Here is a 20,118-nt window from a genome sequence, read left to right on the forward strand (position 1 = left end):
AGCTGATGGACTGCTTGTCCGTTTCAGGGCGGTCTCTCCAGGGTCACACGGGGTCAGCCGCTGCAGGTGGCGTTCGGTAGTCAGGTGACCTTACGAAGCTCCGCCCCCCGGCCCGTCCCCTGCTGGCTCCACTCGCACAAAGCCAACTATCCAATCAGGTGCCGCTGGTTCACCCTGCAGCCAATCAGATGCCTCTGAGGATGAAACTGTAACTTCCTGATTCTGTGTTCAGGTATGAAAATGGGCGGGGCAGCTCCCACCAGCAGCAGGTGACCTGCTACGCCTTCAAGGACGTCAACAACTGGTGGATCATCAAGGACCCGGCCAGGTAGGTCAGAACCGGGTCAGAACTAGAGCAGAACCGGGTCAGTGGAGAGGTTCCAGCAGGTGTGTGTCTCAGACAGGAGCTGGTGGTGGACTCTCCGCCCCGACCCGTGCGACACGGTGACATCATCCAGCTGGTCCATGGGATGACATCACGCCTCCTCAACAGGTACGTAGCTCACCTGCTGTGATGTCACTGTGCTGCGGTCAGCGTTGACCTTTTCTTCTGTGGCAGCCATGATGTGGCCGCGCCCATGAGTCCTCATGCTCAGGAGGTTTCTGGATACATAGACTTCAACGTGTCCATGGCAACCCAGAACCTGTGGAGGCTGGTGAGTCCGACCGAACCGGACCGAACCAGGGACACTTTACTCTGGGTTCAGGAGGGGGAAGAGCCACAGGACAGAGCCAAGCATGACTGATCATTGATCCTCTATTGATCCTCTGGCTGAACCAAGCCCGGTTCTGGTTCTGGTTCTGCTGAGCCTGGTCTTTGTGAATTTGCCTTCAGGAGATCTACAACAGGGAGGCGGAGTCAGAGGAGTGGAAGACGATCGTCTCTGAGGTCCGATTGGTCCACGTCAACACTTCAGCTGTCCTCAAGGTCCTCACAGGAAGTGATGTCACCGCAGTGGCTGAGCAGAGCAGCAGAGTTAACCTGTGTGTGTGTGTGTGTGTGTGTGTGTGTGTGTGTGTGTGTGTGTGTGTGTGTGTGTGTGTGTGTAGCTGAGCGGCCTGCCTCTTCCAGACTGGGGTTTCCGTCAGATGGAGGTCGTGGCAGAGAAGCTGCTGAAGGCTCACAGCGGCAGCCTGGGCTGGACGGTGGAGGAGCACCGATACGGAACCAGTACGACCCGCAGAACCGAGTCTAGATAGTCAGCTATCAGACTGTCACAACATGGAGTCCAGATTCCTTCACTAACATGGAGTGACAGTGGAGAGGAAACCCCCTGCTAACACCATTTTGATCTCGATGCTAGCTGCAAACAGCTTGACTTAGCGACTGGAGCTACGCTTTCCTTTCTGGTTAGCTGGTTAGCTACCAGCGGCTGTTTCTGTGCTCCTCATCTTCTCATCTCCATCTTTCTTTCTCGGATTCACACTCAAAGGACTGAGGGTGTCTGGATGCTGCTAGCACAGTAGCAGCTAGCATTTGTCATTTACCCAGGAAGCATTGCAGCGTAAACAACACAGTGGTTTCCTGTTTTTAAATCTGAAAGACATATTCTCAGATAAAGTCTGTTGTTACAAGACACCAAGATATCTAAACACAGAGAGACAGGGTCAAAGGTCAACAGCCCCATCTATAGGAAGAGAACATGATGGTATGGGTAGCAGTAGCTGATGGCCTCATGTAGTGACATCACCATCTCCCATGATGCATCACCTGCAGGTCAGGAGCAGAAGGACCGGGAGGCGGAGCTTCACTCTCCGACACACATTGACGTCGACAGAAAAATCTCCTTCTGGTCCAAATTCATGGAGCTCCAGGTATGACTGTGAACGCATCACCGCGATGCTGCCATCCCTCTGATGATGTCATACTGTGATGTCACTGCAGTGGAAGATGCTGACCGTGAAACAGGAAGAGTCTGAACACAAGTACAGCTCCGCCCCTTTAGAGTGGATCACCATGGATACCAACATTGCGTACTGGCTCCACCCCTCGTCCAATGTAACACACACACACACACACACACACACACACACACACACACACACACACACACACACACACACACACACACACACACACACACAGTATTTGGTCCTGGTCTCTGATTGGCTAGCTGTTTCAGGCTCAGATCCATCTGATTGGTAACCCGGTGTCATGGGGCGTGGCCAACCTCAGCCTGCTGGCCTATCAGTTGCTGGCGGCGCTGTACCTGCTGAGGAGGAGGCGGGGCTTCAAAGACCTACCTGATGGTACAGTTTCCTGGCAGGCTCTTTCATCAGGCCCGGTTCTGATGCGGTTCTGACCCGGTGTGTCTGCAGGTGTGTGGCAGCGGTTTGCATCTGTGGGCCTGGTCTGCGGCGGCGGGTGGGCAGTGAACTTCCTGCCCTTTCTGCTGATGGAGCGGACTCTCTTCCTCTACCACTACCTGCCCGCCCTCTGCTACTTGTACCTGCTGAGCCCCGCCCTGCTGGAGCACATACACACTCACCTGCTCAGGTACACACGCAGAGACAGGGAACAGATCGGGTTGTTAGAAAACATGGAGGACGTGCTAACTCCACCCACTCAGCTTTAGCTCTGCCTTTAATTTGAAAGGCTCCTCTTCTGCTTCCTGTGGACAGTGATGGCTCTGTTTCTGTCCGCAGCAGCGGGACGTCCCGCCACATGCTGAGCGTCTGCACGACGGCTGTCCTGCTGTCTATCTTCCTGTCCTACTGGACCTTCTGTCCTCTCACCTACGGAAACCCCGAGCTGACAGCCAATCAGTTGCAGGCGCTGAAGTGGAGAGACAGCTGGGACATCCTGTACCGCCGCCGCTGAGACATTGACAGACAGAAGGAGACACAGACAGACTGAGAGACTGGTCTTTACGAGCCAATCCTGAATGCACCATCAGCTTTAGCCATGTGACCTGATGATGTAACAGTGATGGCTGTTAAAACAATAAGAGCTCAGCATTAAATCAGTGTGCTTTTATTTTGATAGAGACAAACTTCCGGTTCACCAACAGATGGAAGTGTCTGACTCTGCTCAGTGAGGACAGATCGATACTCACCCAACCACCATCCATCCATCATCCATCAATCATCCATCCATCATCCATCCAACCACCATCCATCATCCATCCATCATCCATCCATCCTTCATCCATCATCCATCCACCATCCATCCATCATCCATCCATCATCCATCCATCATCCATCCATCCTCATCCATCCATCCTTCATCCATCATCCATCCATCATCCATCCATCATCCATCCATCATCCATCCATCATCCATCCACCATCCATCCATCATCCATCCATCATCCATCCATCATCCATCCATCCATCATCCATCCATCCTTCATCCATCATCCATCCACCATCCATCCATCATCCATCCATCATCCATCCATCATCCATCCATCCATCATCCATCCATCCTTCATCCATCATCCATCCATCATCCATCCAACCACCATCCATCATCCATCCATCATCCATCCATCATCCATCCATCATCCATCCATCATCCATCCATCATCCATCATCCATCCATCCTTCATCCATCATCCATCCACCATCCATCCATCATCCATCCATCCATCATCCATCCATCCTTCATCCATCCATCATCCATCCATCATCCATCCAACCACCATCCATCCATCATCCATCCATCCTTCATCCATCATCCATCCATCATCCATCCATCATCCATCCAACCACCATCCACCATCCATCCATCATCCATCCAACCACCATCCATCATCCATCCATCCATCCATCCACCATCCATCCATCATCCAGAGAACAGAAAACATAAAAAAGGAGGAGGCGTGGCTTCTATATTTAAAAATACCATAAACTGTAGTAAAATCTCTTTGGGTCATTTCAGTTCTTTTGAGTATCTTGGAATTCAGGTTAAAGGCTTCAAACGAACTTTGACACTGACTTTATACAAAACTCCAGCATATGTGGAAAATTTCTTTACTGACTTGAATGATCTTCTATCTCTCATACGCATTGATTATGATTGTTTAATAATTGTTGGTGATTTCAACATTCATGTGGACAAACCCGAAAACAGAGGAGCAAAAAAGCTCTCTGATATTTTAGAAAATTTTGGTTTTACACAACATGTTAAACAGGCAACACACACTCAAGGACACACACTGGACCTGGTTATCAGTAAGGGTGTGAATATTTCCAATGTCTCTGTAACTGATGTCGCCTGTCGGATCACTTTGCTGTTATCTTTGAAGGTTCTTTATTCTTTGACCCACTTGGACAAACAGCTGCTGTCACAAAACGTTCTTTCACAGAAAACATTTAATCAAATCTACTCTTCTTCCTCACCCTTAAGCTGTAATGATGTAGATAAGTTGTTAGATGATTTTCAGTCTAAAGTTTCATATATCATTGATTCCATTGCCCCAATTAAAGTAAAGGTTTTGACTGGTAGAAAGAAATCTCCATGGAGAAAAGCACAAATAGTTCGGTCTGCAAGAGAACTCTGTCTCAGAGCAGAACCAAAATGGTATAAAACTCAACTTCACGTTCATAATGACATCTACAAAGAAAAACTACGTAACTATCACTCAACACTAAAACATGGAAGGGAGGCTTTCTTTGCAGATGTCATAAAGAAAAACATCAATAATGCTCGAACTTTATTTGCAACAGTTGACAGGCTCACAAACCCTCCTGTGACGTTTCCACCTGAATTCCAATCTAATGTTGCCTGTAATAAGTTTTCTGATTTCTTTTCAGAGAAAATCCAAAAAATCAGAGGATTAATCTGCACATTGACTCTAAATTCAGAACCGTTGCTGTACCAAAACAAAACAAATACAGGAAAAATGACCCATTTTCAACTAGTTAATTATAAAACCCTAGAAGAAATTATAAGTCAATTAAGTTCAAGCTCCTGCTATCTGGATGTTCTAGATCTATAACTCTAGAACATTTCTTTAAGAAAGTTCTGCCTGTTATTGTTACTGATCTGATCCAAATAGTAACTTAGACTTAGACTTAGACTTAGACTTGACTTTATTGATCCCTTGGGAAGACTCCCTCAGGAAATTATAGTTACCAGCAGCTCACAGGCAAAAATGTGGCACACAGTAAGCATACGCAAAATACAAAAAAATACAAATTAAATACAAAACAAAGAATATAAATACTCATCGCTTACATCAGGTGTTTTCCCCCAGGCTTTGAAAACAGCAGTCATCAAACCACTGCTAAAAAAGCACAATCTGGACAAATCACTACTGCAGAATTACAGGCCGACCTTTGACCTCTGACCTCCCATTCATCAGCAAAGTTACTGAAAAAACTGTGAAAACAATTAAATAGTTTCCTCATGATGACCAACTGCTTTGACTCTTTCCAATCTGGTTTTCATGGTTACCACAGCACGGAGACTGGCCTAGTCAAAGTATTCAATGATATTCATATAAATACGGACTGTGGGAGAACCACGGTGCTGGTTCTGGTTCTGGTTCTGGTTCTGTTGGACCTCAGTGCAGCTTTTGACATATTACTGAATCGACTGGAGAGTTGGGTTGGACTCTCTGGTTCGGTGCTCGACTGGTTTGAATCCTACATAAAGAACAGGGATTTCTTTGTTTCAATTGGAAACTTCTCATCAAAGAGGTCAAAGGTCACATGTGGGGTTCCCCAAGGTTCAATCCTAGGACCCCTCTTATTCAATATTTATATTCTCCCTCTAGCTCAGGTTATAACAGGAAATAATATAAGCTACCACAACTATGCGGATGACACACAGCTCTACATTATGATGTCACCAGGTGACCTTTGACCCCATCCAATCACTGAATAAATGCTTACAACAGATAAATGTGTGGATGTGGAAGCATTCACTTTCTCCAGCTGAACAGAACAAAACTGAAGTCATTATTTTTGGACCTAAAGAGGAACGATCTAGAGCTATAGATCTAGAGCTATAGGTCTAGAGTTATAGATCTAGAGCTATAGATCTGGAGCTACAGATCTAGAGTCAATGCACAGCTTCAGTTATTACAACTAAAAACTAACGATCAGGCCCGAAACCTGGGAGTAGTGATGACCTCTGACCTGAATCTTGCGAGTCACATAAAGACAATTACAAAGTCGGCCTTCTATCACCTGAAGAACGTCTCCAGGATTAGAGGACTAATGTCTCAGCCAGATCTAGAGAAACTCATCCATGCGTTTATCTTTAGTTGCATTGATTATTGTAACAGTGTCTTCACAGGCCTGTCCAACAAATCAATCCTCCAGCTGCAGCTGATCCAGAAGCTGCTGCTCCTGTTCTCACTAAAACCAGGAAGATAGAGACATAACAGCAGTTTTAAAGTCCCTCCACTGGCTCCCTGTAGCTCAAAGAATAGATTTTAAAATACTGTTGTTAGTTTATAAATCACTGAACGGTTTAGCACCACAATACATCAAAGATCTGCTTTTGTTGTATCAACCTTCCAGACTCTCAGGTTCTGGTTCTGGTTCTGCTGCTCTGCATCCCCAGAACCAGAAACCAAGAGAGGAGAAGCAGCTTTCAGCATCTATGCACCAAAACTTTGGAACAAACTTCCAGAAAACTGTAAAACAGCAGAAACCCTGACTTCCTTTAAATCTCAAGTAAAAACACACCTGTTTAGAATTGTATTTATTGTATGGATTTGATTTTGTGGATATGTATGTAATTTTTTTTTTTTTTTTTTCCTGTTGTGGGCAACGGGGCCTGGCGAATACCCGTGGTTAAACGGACGGCGGAGTCCAGCGGTAACAGGCGCTTAAATTCCGTGTCAAAGGGAAGGGGAAAAAAGAGGGAAAAAAAAACTTGGTATTTTATTCTATGTTGCATGCCATTGTGTTTTGTGTTTATGATGTAAAGCACTTTGAAATGCCTTGTAGCTGAAATGTGCTATACAAATAAAATTTGATTGATTGATTGATTGATTGATTGATCCATCCTTCATCCACCCATCATCCATCCAACCACCATCCATCCAACATCCATCCATATGCAGGTACTGGATATTCAAACCAGCCCGGGTCTGAGCTCTACAACATGTTCAAGCTTTTCTACAAAAGTTGCTGTGAATCGGATCAGAACCATCGCTGAGACGTAACAGAACCAGAACCCTCCTGTATCTGTGGTCAAGAGAATACTTTGCTGAGGTTTCAACAGAGCTCTGAAGCCTGACTGAAACTCAGACACCTGGAACACACCTGTTCAGGACTGGAACACACCTGTTCAGGTGTGTTCCAGTCCCAATAATGTTCCAGGAAGCACAACTGACAAAAACTAAGAGACAAACAGTCAAATTTCTGAGAATGAGGGAGATTATCATCAACCAACAAGTCAGTAGATACTGTTCATATGGGCTGAGTACGAGTATTCAATATAACTCATTTAAGTTTTATTTCCAAAATTGATCTTATCGGTATCATTATGGATGAATTGGTGATTAGAATATGGGATAAATCCTTGGACGCTGAGAGAAGCTGATGAAACAAGTTCAGTCTCTATGGTGAACCTCATCCAGATGATTTATAGATCAGTCTGCTGATGATCAAGGTTAACCAGCTCGCTGATTGGCTAGCGGCTGCACGTGACCTGAGTTAAAGCTCTGACATTTATCTGCTTTACTGCTGTAACTGAGGTGAATGTCAGACATGTTGCGGTGAGTATTAATTAAATTAAACAGCGTTTTGATAACGCGATTCTGACGTAGTTCCGCTTCCTGGGGACAGGAAGTGCTGTGTTTGTTCTGCTGCTGCTAATAAAGTTGCGGTTGAATATATGAGCAGAAACAGGAAGCAGTTCTCGGACGGTTTGGTTTCTGGTTCCGACGTTTCTGACAATAGCGCTTTGCTGCGCTGCGCTGGGTCTTTCCCAGTCCCGTCCTGTTGGCGGTACCGATCGACCAGAACCGAATCAGAACCACAAAACGTTAACAAATCGTTGGTTCTGCCGCACAGCCTGATGGGTAAAAAGCTCACAGCGCAGCGGCGGATTGGTGGAGGCAGCTGGTCCAGGTGAGCGGCGGCAGGTTCGACCTGAAGGTCCAGAACAACGGCAAAGGAGGAGGGCTCAGACCGGAACCATCAGAACCAGGTAAGTTCGGAAAGAAGATGATCCCACCGCATCATCGGACCTGCTGGGTTCTAGCAGGTTCTGATTCTCTTGGGTCGGAACAAACCCTCCGTTTAGCTAAAACTGGAGCCAGCAGAACCATAAAGAACCTGAGGTCCATTTGGACTGTTCCAGGCAGGTCCAGAACCAGGTTCTGTTTGTCGCACTCAGGGCCGGCCTAAGGCGGAAGCAAACTAAGCAGCCGCTTCGGGCCACTAAGGGCCCTCAGTGCAGCTGATTATTAATTTTTTTGGTAATAATTTCTGCCATTATAATATCAAAAACATACAATTTCACTCTGAAGTGATTTGTTTTTACAACAATATATATTTGATAATATATGTAATAATGAATGAGCATCCAAAGCTCCGGTCAGAAGTTCAGTTAGCAAAATAATATCTCAAAAAAGGTTTTATTCTTCATGGAGGGAGAATAGATAGTTTTAATGAGCCTTTATAAAATAAAGATAATAAAGCTGCTAACAGAAATGACCTTGACGACCCGGACCGGTCCAGTTCTACAACATTGAAGCTGCGTCTTTGTGTGAAACTGAGTTTAAACGTCAATGAGTTGATTCTCCTGGTGGATATGTCTGAGGTATTTTGGCTCAAACTGTTTGATCAGGTTTGATATGAATAATTAAAACTGATCAGATTCTGATATTGTCCAGCTAAATGTTGAGACGTCAGGCTGCAGCTGCAGCAGGACGAGCTGCTCTCTGCTGCAGCTGATTTGCTGTTTGCTGCTGAGAAAAATCATTTGGAGGCTCAGAACCGACCCGGTACCGGTACCGGTCCACATTCCAGGGAAGAAAGACTCCCCTGGTATAAATTAGATTTTAGCTATTGGAGCTGAAGAGAAATGAATTGAATGTGATGAATGTTTTCTGCAGCGATTGCAGTTTTCTGGCCGATTCCTGGTTCTGACCTTTGACCTGCTGATTTTGGCTCATATGAATTTATTGAGTCTGAAATGTTTCTGAATGTAGCAGCAAAGTCTCTGAGTTGCTAACAGTGAATATTAGCTGTAAACGTTGAGACTGGCCTGGTCTGTCAGTCCAACTGTCTCTGCACAAGGACAGAGATGATGGACATCATGATGGACATCAGATCAGCTTCACGTCAGTAGCGGCCGATCACGATGCCCCAAAATGAAGGAAATCGGCTCCCAGAAATCAACTGGTCCATAAATCAGATGGTCAATAATCTATTGTACATGTATGTAATGTAAACAGCCAGAGATGCAATCAGTTCATAGCAGGTGTTTGAAGGATCTAATGATCAGACTGCTGGTTGCAGCCGGTCCACATTGTTAGCAGAACCTGAGGGCCCAAAACCTCATTTGGCTGAGGGCCCCATGGAGGCTTGGACCGGCCCTGGTCGCACTACTTCAGTTCTGAAATGGTTCTGATGGACTTTTGACTGAAGAGCCAACAGAACAGGCTGGATCCACATTTGTAGGTCCTGGACGGGTTGGTTCAGTTCCTGCATAAGTTTAACCGGGCCGAGCCAGAACCAGAACTCTCTCTGTCTTGCAGACATGTCCCTGTCGGCCCAGAGGGACCGGGTCCAGAGACAGGTGGAGGAGCTGGAGCGCAGCCTGGCAGTGACCCAGGACGAGTTGGACCTGCTGAGCAGTGAGACAGGTACAGTCCATGCCCGGTTCCAGACCCGGTTCTGGCCCGGTTGAACAATCAGAACCAAATTATAAATGATGAGAATCAGATAAAACAGGAAGCATATCTGAGTTACAGGCAGAACATCACAACCAGAACCAGAACCTGCTGGAACTTTAGTGCAGTTTACAGATTCAGCCCCTCGTGACCATCCCACTGGATCGACCCGAACCAGAGGAACCCGGTTTAATGTGACCCGGCGAGGCGGGGTCTGTTTTTATAGAACTGACTCGGAGCCGTGAGAAAATGACCTGGTTCTTCCTGTCCACCGGGTCAGCAGAACTTTAACACACTGAATGTTAGCTCCCCTTGTTAGCCTCAGCTAGCGTGGCAGACACATGGCCACTGGTGGCACAATACAAGCCTGACAGGAAGTCATAATTACCACAATAAAAGCCTGACAGGAAGTTTTAGAGAATAAAAGTCATAATCACAGGCTGGAAAGTGAAGCTGCTTCTGAAAGGAGGCTAATCCAGCGTCTCCATGTCAGCATTATCAGGCCAAACCATACAGTGCAATACCATATCACTGGTCAATCTATCGACCAAATTGCTATAATTTCCTTTTGTGTTGTATTTATATTCTTTGTTTTGTATTTAATTTGTATTTTTTTGTATTTTGTGTATGCTTACTGTGTGCCACATTTTTGCCTGTGAGCTGCTGGTAACTATAATTTCCTGAGGGAGTCTTCCCAAGGGATCAATAAAGTCAAGTCTTAGTCTAAGTCTAAGTCCAAAGCCGCCAGTGATGCTAGCTGAGGCTAACTAGGGGAGCTAGCATTCATTGAAAACGGTTTGCTGACTCAGTGGGACGGGAAGAACCAGATTATTTTAATTCTGTTTAAAGTCTCCAAGTTTCTGGACCTACAGAACCTTGAAGATGGTTCTCAAGCAGTTCTTCATCCCAGCAGAACTTCAGGTCGTTTGGGTCGATGGTTTTCTGTGTGGGATCAGGGACTGGGTCGTCTCACTCTGTGTCTCTGACTTTCAGATGATGGATCAGAAAGTCAGGAGGAGGAAGAGGAGAGACAGGTGAGACACAGGACCTGGGACATATGTTGGTCCGATTCCATACAGCACCACTAACTGGTCCTGGTGTCTCTGTGTGTGTCTCTGTGTGTGTCTCTGTGTGTGTATGTGTGTGTGTGTGTCTCTGTGTCTTTGTGTGTGTGTGTGTTCAGAGCCCAGCTGTCCTGTTGGCCCAGAAGCAGAAGATCCAGTCGGAGATCCAGAACCTGGAGGACATGTTGGGTCCCCGCAGCGCGTCCCTCGACGTGTCCAGCAAGGACGGCAGTGACTCCAGTGACGAGGTCGGTACTGTTTGGGGTCAGAGGTCGCATGTGTCGCTGTAGGTGTGAGTGTCTTCTCGGCGTTTGTGTCCCCAGAGCGAGCCGGACCTGTCTCCGAGTGCGTCCTCGTGTCTGAACCTGAACCTGGTCTACCAGCAGGTGGTCCTGGAGACGCTGGACCAGCTGGAGGCGCTGCTGGTCCACAACCGCAGGCAGCAGGTGAGGACCCGGTTCCGACCCGGTTCCGACCCGGTTCAGGCCTTGTTCTGACCCCGTGTGGCTCTGGATCCTGAAGCGATCCAAACTGCAGTGCAATGTTTCTGCCTGCAGAGGGAGCTCACAGCCCAGATGAATGGACCAATCAGAGAGTCCACCAGAGAAGGTTCTGCCTTGTCCAATCAGCATCCAGCTAGGATGTTCCTGGGCAGCTTCCTGAATCCGTACTTCAAGGACCGTCTGACGGGCCTGGTACCGCACACACACTGAGCGAACACACAGAAACACGCTGAGCAATGGACCAATGGGACGCTGCGCTGGTTCTGTCCAGGGCCCTCCAGCCAATCAGGAGGTGAAGCTGAAGGCTCAGAGGATGATGGGATGTCCAGAAGACAAGAAGCTGAAATTAAAAAGATGTAAGTTCTGTCGTGACCTGGTCCATCAGCTGGTTCTGTTCTGACCCGGTTCTCTGTGTTCAGGGGAGAGCTGGCAGAAGACGCTGCTGGTCCACTCAGTGACTAGAGACCACCTGAAGAGACTCATGCTGCCCAAACTGTCCAGGTACCAGAACCCGACCCGCTGCTGGGTGGACGTGTCTTGACGTGTCTCAATGCGTCTCTTGACCCTCCAGGCTGGACTTCTTGACCTCCAGGCGTTCCTCGGCTCAGGGAGCCGACAGACAGCAGCTGACTGAGCAGATCGACGACCTGGAGAAAGACCTGCAGCAGCTGAGGTCAGACAGGTCCCTGGACTCGGGGGTCCCTGGACTCAGGGGTCCTGGTCCGGATCTGGATCTGGTTCTGTGTTCTGATTGGTCAGGATGAAGAGAGAGGAGGAGCTTACTGGCGATCGCTACGAAGAGCACGACTGGCAGAAGATCTCCAACATCGACGTCAGTAAATAACCTGATGGCTGGACGGATCTATTGATCGACGAAACGATTGATTGATCGGTCGGCCCTGATGCTCTTCCTCAGTTCGAAGGGACGAAGGACGCGGAGGACATCCGCCTGTTCTGGCAGAACGTCCTCCACCCGTCCATCAACAAGAGGCCCTGGAGCAGCGAGGAGGTCCAGAGGCTCAGCGCCATCTGCAGGAGACGAGGACAGACACTGGGACTCGATCGCTCAGGAACTGGGGGTGAGGGAGGGAATGGGGCGGATGGCCTCTCCGACCCGTCTCTCTGACTCGTCTCTCTAACCCGTCTGTCTCCGTCCCTCAGACGGGGAGGACGGCCTTCATGTGCCTCCAGATGTTCCAGCGTTTCGTCTCCGACTCTCTGAAACGCAGCAGCTGGACGGCGGAGGAAGACGGGCAGTTCAGAGAGCTGGTCCAGAAGATGAGGATCGGGAACTTCATCCCGTACACGCAGAGTAATGACATCACGCTGACGTCACGCTGTGACATCACTCCCTCTGTCTCTGATGGACTCTTCTTCTCTCTTCTTCTCTGCTTCCAGTCAGTTACTTCATGGAGGGTCGTGATCCGACCCAGCTCGTCTACAGGTGGAACCAGGTTCTGGACCCGAGCCTGAAGAGAGGCTCGTGGACCAAGCAGGAGGACCGGGTACGCTTCGCGCCCAAATGGACCCGCCCTGGTTCTGGAGCGCTCAGCCTGGTCTCGGTCTGATCTGTCCTGTCTGTCTGTCCGTCCAGCTCCTGCTGCAGGCTGTGGCTCGTCACGGCGAGAAGAGTTGGTGGAAGGTCCGGTTGGAAGTTCCTGGACGTACCGATGGAGCCTGCAGAGACAGGTGAGGACCAGCAGGGGGCAGCGTTTCTGGGTTTTCCTGAGGGAACCCTGTCTGTCTGTCCGTCTGTCCATCTGTCCGTAGGTATCTGGACTGTCTGAAGAGGAACATAAAGAAAGGACCATTTGAGAGACATGAGGTGGAGCTGCTGCAGCAGCTGGTGAAGAAACATGGAGTTGGTGAGGTTCTGATGAGGTTCTGATGAGGTTCTGATGAGGATGATGATGCTGATGAATCACCTGCTGCTTGGTTCTGAACTGAGCGACTGTTTCAGGTCGCTGGGCCAGGATCGCTGCAGAGATCCCTCATCGCCTCGACGCTCAATGCTTGAGAGAGTGGAGGAAGCTGGTGCGACAACCTGCTCAGGTAAATCAGGGGTTGGGGGTCACTCAGGGGTCAAACAGGGGTCAGGGACTGTCAGGAGCTTAGGCTCATCAGCTGCTGTGTTCCTGAAAGCAGAAGCTGTTCTGAGAACCCGGCTGATGGACTGTTTCTCTAACAGGATAGACAGAAAATCAGGAAGACCTGCAAGACGGGAGGAAGAGGAGGAGGAAGACGAGGAGGAAGAGCAGGAGGAAGAGGAAGGGGGTGGGGTGCTGGAGGTTTCAGTGCTGGCATCAGGAGGGGAATATTGAAGATGACGGAGGAAGAGGAGGCGGAGATAACTGAGGATGACGACGATGAGGATGAGGTGGTGCAGTACATGGACAGTGATGAAGACTGTAATAAGAAGAGGAAGAGGACCGAGGAGGAGGAGGAGCAGGAGGAGCAGCAGGAGGAGCAGCAGGAGTACATCCTGCCGCCGATGGAGGACTGGGTTCCAGCTGAGGTGAAGCACAGCTCCACCTCCCTGAGCTTCACGCTGGCGGAGCTCCCGTCCCCCAGCGAGGCTCCGGACCGAACCGCGGTCCGCTCCACTGTGCTGGGGCGGCCGGGACCCTCCGTGGTCATCGGGCCTCCGCCCAGACAGCTGTCCCGGGAGGAGCGCCACGGCGCCTCCGCCGTGCCGATGGCGTCCCGGGACGCGCTGCGTCTCCACCTCAGCGCCCTGAAGCAGAAGGTCGGCGCCGCCGCCCGGCCGGGGCGGCGGCGGCGCCCGCGGGCCCAGGAGCTGGAGTACGAGCTGCAGGCCGCCGTCACGCCATGGATCGGGAACCTGCTGATCCCAAAGAGCCAGAAACGGAGCGCTGCAGATGTGCTGAGGGAGGGAGGAGAGAGGAGCGGCGTCTCCACCTCCTCCACCTTCACGCTGCTCCTCCAGGCCATGAACATCGACATGCTGGGCTGCCGGCAGATGATCGAGGAGAGGAAGAACAAGGTGGACCTTCTGGCCCCGCCCACCCTGCTGGCCCCGCCCATCCTGCTGGCCCCGCCTCCTAGCACATGTCGTCAGGTGTTTCCTCACAGTCTCCTGGTTCCTGCTGCCTCCTTTGCTCCTCCTCAGCTCCCAAACCCAGAGCCGTCCTGCAGCCCCTCCTCAGCGGTTCCTGTTGGCTCCAGTCTGACCAATAGCCTTGCTCCAGGAAGTCCTGCAGAGCTGACAGTTGTGGGCGGAGCTAGTGAGGGTGCAGCTGGTTCTCGTAGTGATGTGGGCGGGGCTAATGCAGGTGTGGCACAGACAGGTGCTGAAGGAAGAAAGCAGGAGGACGGCTCGGATCTGGAGGTAAAGTTCTGCTAACAGCAGCAGATTGTCACTTAGCGCTGTTGCTAACTGTGAAAACATTTAGCGCAGTTAGCTTCCCAATATTTCATTTTTCAAGATAGACGTGAAAGTGATGATTTACTTGGTTGACTTGTAAAGTTCATTTGTGTGTTTTGGGTAATAATTCCTATTTAGTTTTTATTTATATCCAAGCTCTTATTTTGAAGTGCATGAGGACCACTTACTCTCCTAACGTGATGCTAAGTTGCTATGACGCAGCATGCTTTCTGTAGCGTTTAGCAGTAGCTTATGCTAACTACCCACCTGTCTCTCTGGACCAATCAGGAGTCGCTCTGACTGCTCTGTGGTTCTGCTTTCAGTCTGGACCCATGGATTCAGCAGGTTCTCCAGAACCGGACCGGACCCAGAACTCACACTGTCCTGCTGTCAGTGCCGCTCCCCCTGCAGCAGTTAGCTCTTCCTCCTCATCTCTGACCTCTGCTCCACCTTCTTGCCCCGATCAGACCCCGCCCACTTCCACAGACACTGCGGTGTGTCAGAGTGGGTGGGTGGAAGTGGGCGGCGCCGGACCCGGCCCGGGGCCGGTCCAGGAGGGGAAGAGAGCCAGGAGGCCGACCCTGAAGATCCGGGAGTCCAAGGAGCTCCAGGTGAGGCAGGGCCGGACCGGCAGAACCAACAGGTTCTGGTTCGGACTTTCCCTTTACTGTTCAGACCTGGTTCTGGTTGGTCTGGACCTCAGGCCCTTCTGGTTCTGTTTCCAGGCTACAAAGAAGAGAAGCTCCGCCTCCTGTCAGCAGAAACGTGTTGGCATGGCCCAATCAAAGGAAAGTATCAGCACGGAGGCTCCGCCCCCCTCTCAGGTCACTGGTCTCCATGTGCTTCCTAACCGGTCCATTTGGGTCATGACCGCTGGTCCGGGCCATGTGGCTCAGGCTCCGCCCCCAGCCCTGCCCTTGCCCAGAGTCCCTCCCCTAGTGTCTGAAGCCCCGCCCCCTCAGAGGGCAGGGCGCTTCTCCGTGACCCCAGCTGCCCTTCGTGACCTCCAGCTCTCACCTGTTCCCACCGGTAGATCTAAGCCCCTCCTCCCAGCCGTCATCCAGTCACCTGATCTGAGGTCAACCAGCTGGCCCCGCCCCCACATGCTGCTGGCCTATCAGGAAGCGACGGGGTGGCAGACGGTGGGCTCGACCGGCCTCCCCCTCCGGAGGGCGGACCTGCACTTTGACCCCACCCTGATGTTCCTGGAGCCCCCAGAGGAGGTTCATGATTGGCTGAGAGGGAGAGGGGGTGTGGCTATACCTGGAGCGAGGTGCGTCCTCCCCTACCTGCCGCCATCCGTCAGCACTCTGAGCGCGCTCAGTGGCCTCCTGCGGGCGAAGGCATCTGTGACGGCGTCAGCTCTGCAGCTGATGGCGGGGGCAGGCCGCCGCCTCCATGACCACGCCTACTGCGCCTCGAGCGAGCCAGACGGCGCCCAGCCGCCAGGTAAGCCCTCGACCGCCTCACACCTGGCTAACCGTAATATTTGAGCGATTAAACGATGAAACTGAACCAACTTATCCTCAGACAATAAGCCAGAAAATAAAATAAAGATGTGAAAACATCACAACACGTAAATAATAAATTTACTCAGCTTGTCTCATAAAGACAAAACGATTCGTCTGAATGAATCTATGGCTCATTTGAATAAATGAGTATTAGCCCTATTGATCAGGGCTGATCAATAGGTTTGATTATTGAAGGTGATCAGTAAGTTTGATTACACATTTTTAGGGCAGGTCAAAAGTTTTGATATATTTACACGAACTTTGACGCCATGTTTAATTTCATATATGGTGACTTGTGCGTAAAATGTGCTGCAGCATATTTTTGTGCGTAGTTTGGACTTGAGACTCCTGGTTTCGTCCTGCAGAGCGGCAGGAGGAGCTGCAGGCCCTCCGCCAGCAGGTGGCGCAGCGCTTCTCCACAAACCCCGCCCACCAGCTGCTGAAGGCCCGCTTCCTGTCCCTGTTCACGCTGCCGGCGCTGCTGGCCACGGTTCAGCCAATCAGCAGAAAGAAGTCAACCTGTCCGACCAATCGGGAGGAGGACGAGGAGGATGAGGAGGATGAGGAAGAGAAGGAGGTGAAACAAATCCAAGACAATCGAAAGAGGAGGCGGAGAGTCCTGACCGGAGCTGCTGTTCCCTAAGTGGCCAGCAGGAGTCAGTGTTTTACCTCTGAGCAGGTTCTGCTCAGTTCCGGATTGGAACTGGAACCAGAACTGGTTCTGACCCCATCTCGTTTCTCCTGCCGGCTGCCGACTCTGCAGCTTCGGCCAATCACTTCTCAGGGATACAGTGCCAACACAGACCCGGTTCTACAGAACCAGTTCATGCAAGCTGACCCAAACCAGCAAGTCAAAAAATTCAGTCCGAAACTGATTCAGATCTGAGTCCAGCGGTCCAGAACCAGTTCATGGAGACCAGAGCAGATGGACAGTTCTTCCACCTGGGGACGATCAGAACCAGGAAACTGAACTTTATTCGTCACTCTACTAGTGGAACGTGGTGCGTTCAGGAACGATGGTTACAGTGTTGCACTAAAACATGTTTGAAGTTGGTGCTTGTAAAAGTTTTTGTTATAGAAAGATAATTTCCTAATTAAGGTATAATAAAGAATGTTTCTGATTTCATGGCGACTCTCCGAGGAACTTGATGGGAAACAAAAACATTCAGATAATGCAGAATAAATGTTACAGTCAGTTCTGCTGTAACAACAATGACGCAATCTGGAGGACAAAGCAACAAGCACTGCCGTTAGCATCCGGCAACACACACCTTTCCTCAACACGGCGCTACCAGACATGCGCAGTGCGTTTCTTAGAGCAGCAGCAGATTTTCGTCAGATCAACAGTAATAAAACTGCGACGCATAAATCATAAGAAATCCGATGGTGACGTTAATTCAAAAGCTTCGCTTTCATAGACAGTGGGGAGACTACGTCTATCTACATGTAACTACGTCTAACTACATGTAACTACGTCTGTCTACATGTAACTACGTCTATCTACATGTAACTACGTCTATCTACATGTAACTACGTCTATCTACATGTAACTACGTCTGTCTACATGTAACTACGTCTAACTACATGTAACTACGTCTAACTACATGTAACTACGTCTATCTACATGTAACTACGTCTAACTACATGTAACTACGTCTGTCTACATGTAACTACGTCTATCTGCATGTAACTACGTCTATCTGCATGTAACTACGTCTGTCTACATGTAACTACGTCTATCTACATGTAACTACGTCTGTCTACATGTAACTACGTCTATCTACATGTAACTACGTCTGTCTACATGTAACTACGTCTATCTGCATGTAACTACGTCTGTCTACATGTAACTACGTCTATCTACATGTAACTACGTCTAACTACATGTAACTACGTCTGTCTACATGTAACTACGTCTGTCTACATGTAACTACGTCTGTCTACATGTAACTACGTCTGTCTACATGTAACTACGTCTGTCTACATGTAACTACGTCTATCTACATGTAACTACGTCTAACTACATGTAACTACGTCTGTCTACATGTAACTACGTCTGTCTACATGTAACTACGTCTATCTACATGTAACTACGTCTGTCTACATGTAACTACGTCTGTCTACATGTAACTACGTCTATCTACATGTAACTACGTCTGTCTACATGTAACTACGTCTGTCTACATGTAACTACGTCTGTCTACATGTAACTACGTCTATCTACATGTAACTACGTCTAACTACATGTAACTACGTCTGTCTACATGTAACTACGTCTGTCTACATGTAACTACGTCTATCTACATGTAACTACGTCTAACTACATGTAACTACGTCTGTCTACATGTAACTACGTCTGTCTACATGTAACTACGTCTATCTACATGTAACTACGTCTAACTACATGTAACTACGTCTGTCTACATGTAACTACGTCTATCTACATGTAACTACGTCTAACTACATGTAACTACGTCTGTCTACATGTAACTACGTCTGTCTACATGTAACTACGTCTATCTACATGTAACTACGTCTGTCTACATGTAACTACGTCTATCTACATGTAACTACATCTATCTACATGTAACTACGTCTATCTGCATGTAACTACGTCTATTTACATGTAACTACGTCTGTCTACATGTAACTACGTCTGTCTACATGTAACTACGTCTATCTACATGTAACTACGTCTGTCTACATGTAACTACGTCTATCTACATGTAACTACGTCTGTCTACATGTAACTACGTCTAACTACATGTAACTACGTCTGTCTACATGTAACTACGTCTAACTACATGTAACTACGTCTGTCTACATGTAACTACGTCTGTCTACATGTAACTACGTCTGTCTACATGTAACTACGTCTCACTACATGTAACTACGTCTAACTACATGTAACTACGTCTGTCTACATGTAACTACGTCTGTCTACATGTAACTACGTCTGTCTACATGTAACTACGTCTGTCTACATGTAACTACGTCTATCTACATGTAACTACGTCTATCTACATGTAACTACGTCTGTCTACATGTAACTACGTCTGTCTACATGTAACTACGTCTAACTACATGTAACTACGTCTGTCTACATGTAACTACGTCTGTCTACATGTAACTACGTCTATCTACATGTAACTACGTCTATCTACATGTAACTACGTCTATCTACATGTAACTACGTCTATCTACATGTAACTACGTCTGTCTACATGTAACTACGTCTATCTACATGTAACTACATCTATCTACATGTAACTACGTCTGTCTACATGTAACTACGTCTGTCTACATGTAACTACGTCTATCTACATGTAACTACGTCTGTCTACATGTAACTACGTCTATCTACATGTAACTACGTCTATCTACATGTAACTACGTCTATTTACATGTAACTACGTCTATCTACATGTAACTACGTCTGTCTACATGTAACTACGTCTATCTACATGTAACTACGTCGTCTACATGTAACTACGTCTGTCTACATGTAACTACATCTATCTGCATGTAACTACGTCTATCTACGTGTAACTACGTCTATCTACATGTAACTACGTCTGTCTACATGTAACTACGTCTATTTACATGTAACTACGTCGTCTACATGTAACTACGTCTGTCTACATGTAACTACGTCTGTCTACATGTAACTACATCTATCTGCATGTAACTACGTCTATCTACATGTAACTACGTCTAACTACATGTAACTACGTCTGTCTACATGTAACTACGTCTATCTACATGTAACTACGTCTGTCTACATGTAACTACGTCTATCTACATGTAACTACGTCTATCTACATGTAACTACGTCTGTCTACATGTAACTAC

General features: G+C 48.4%; 2 protein-coding genes across 3 annotated transcripts in view; both read left to right on the forward strand.

Moving 5' to 3' along the window:
* Positions 1-2,951, forward strand: part of pomt1 (protein-O-mannosyltransferase 1) — an 8,628-nt gene extending 5,677 nt beyond the window's left edge. For both annotated transcript variants that reach the window (XM_055039125.1, XM_055039126.1), the window contains exons 10-20: positions 28-158; positions 233-328; positions 401-493; positions 560-656; positions 836-928; positions 1,051-1,171; positions 1,718-1,815; positions 1,886-1,999; positions 2,124-2,250; positions 2,320-2,497; positions 2,647-2,951. In XM_055039125.1, coding sequence (XP_054895100.1) covers positions 28-158; positions 233-328; positions 401-493; positions 560-656; positions 836-928; positions 1,051-1,171; positions 1,718-1,815; positions 1,886-1,999; positions 2,124-2,250; positions 2,320-2,497; positions 2,647-2,821 — 1,323 coding nt within the window. In that variant the 3' untranslated portion in view covers positions 2,822-2,951. The remainder of the gene's footprint in view (positions 1-27; positions 159-232; positions 329-400; positions 494-559; positions 657-835; positions 929-1,050; positions 1,172-1,717; positions 1,816-1,885; positions 2,000-2,123; positions 2,251-2,319; positions 2,498-2,646) is intronic.
* A 4,684-nt stretch (positions 2,952-7,635) lies between these two features.
* snapc4 (small nuclear RNA activating complex, polypeptide 4) lies at positions 7,636-17,392 on the forward strand. Its single transcript, XM_055039127.1, is given in 21 exon segments — positions 7,636-8,113; positions 9,669-9,776; positions 10,797-10,837; positions 10,987-11,115; positions 11,191-11,313; positions 11,425-11,562; positions 11,642-11,726; positions 11,790-11,871; positions 11,942-12,043; positions 12,130-12,202; positions 12,287-12,408; positions 12,410-12,449; positions 12,532-12,682; positions 12,769-12,875; positions 12,965-13,059; positions 13,141-13,235; positions 13,331-13,422; positions 13,559-14,719; positions 15,079-15,366; positions 15,481-16,204; positions 16,632-17,392. Coding segments are annotated over 20 exon segments (4,032 nt in total). The 5' UTR covers positions 7,636-8,113; positions 9,669-9,670; the 3' UTR covers positions 16,910-17,392.
* Positions 17,393-20,118: the final 2,726 nt, after the last annotated feature.

Source organism: Poeciliopsis prolifica, unplaced genomic scaffold (genome assembly GCF_027474105.1).
Source record: "Poeciliopsis prolifica strain line A6 unplaced genomic scaffold, Auburn_PproV2 SCAFFOLD014, whole genome shotgun sequence".
In the NCBI taxonomy this organism is placed as follows: domain Eukaryota; kingdom Metazoa; phylum Chordata; class Actinopteri; order Cyprinodontiformes; family Poeciliidae; genus Poeciliopsis; species Poeciliopsis prolifica.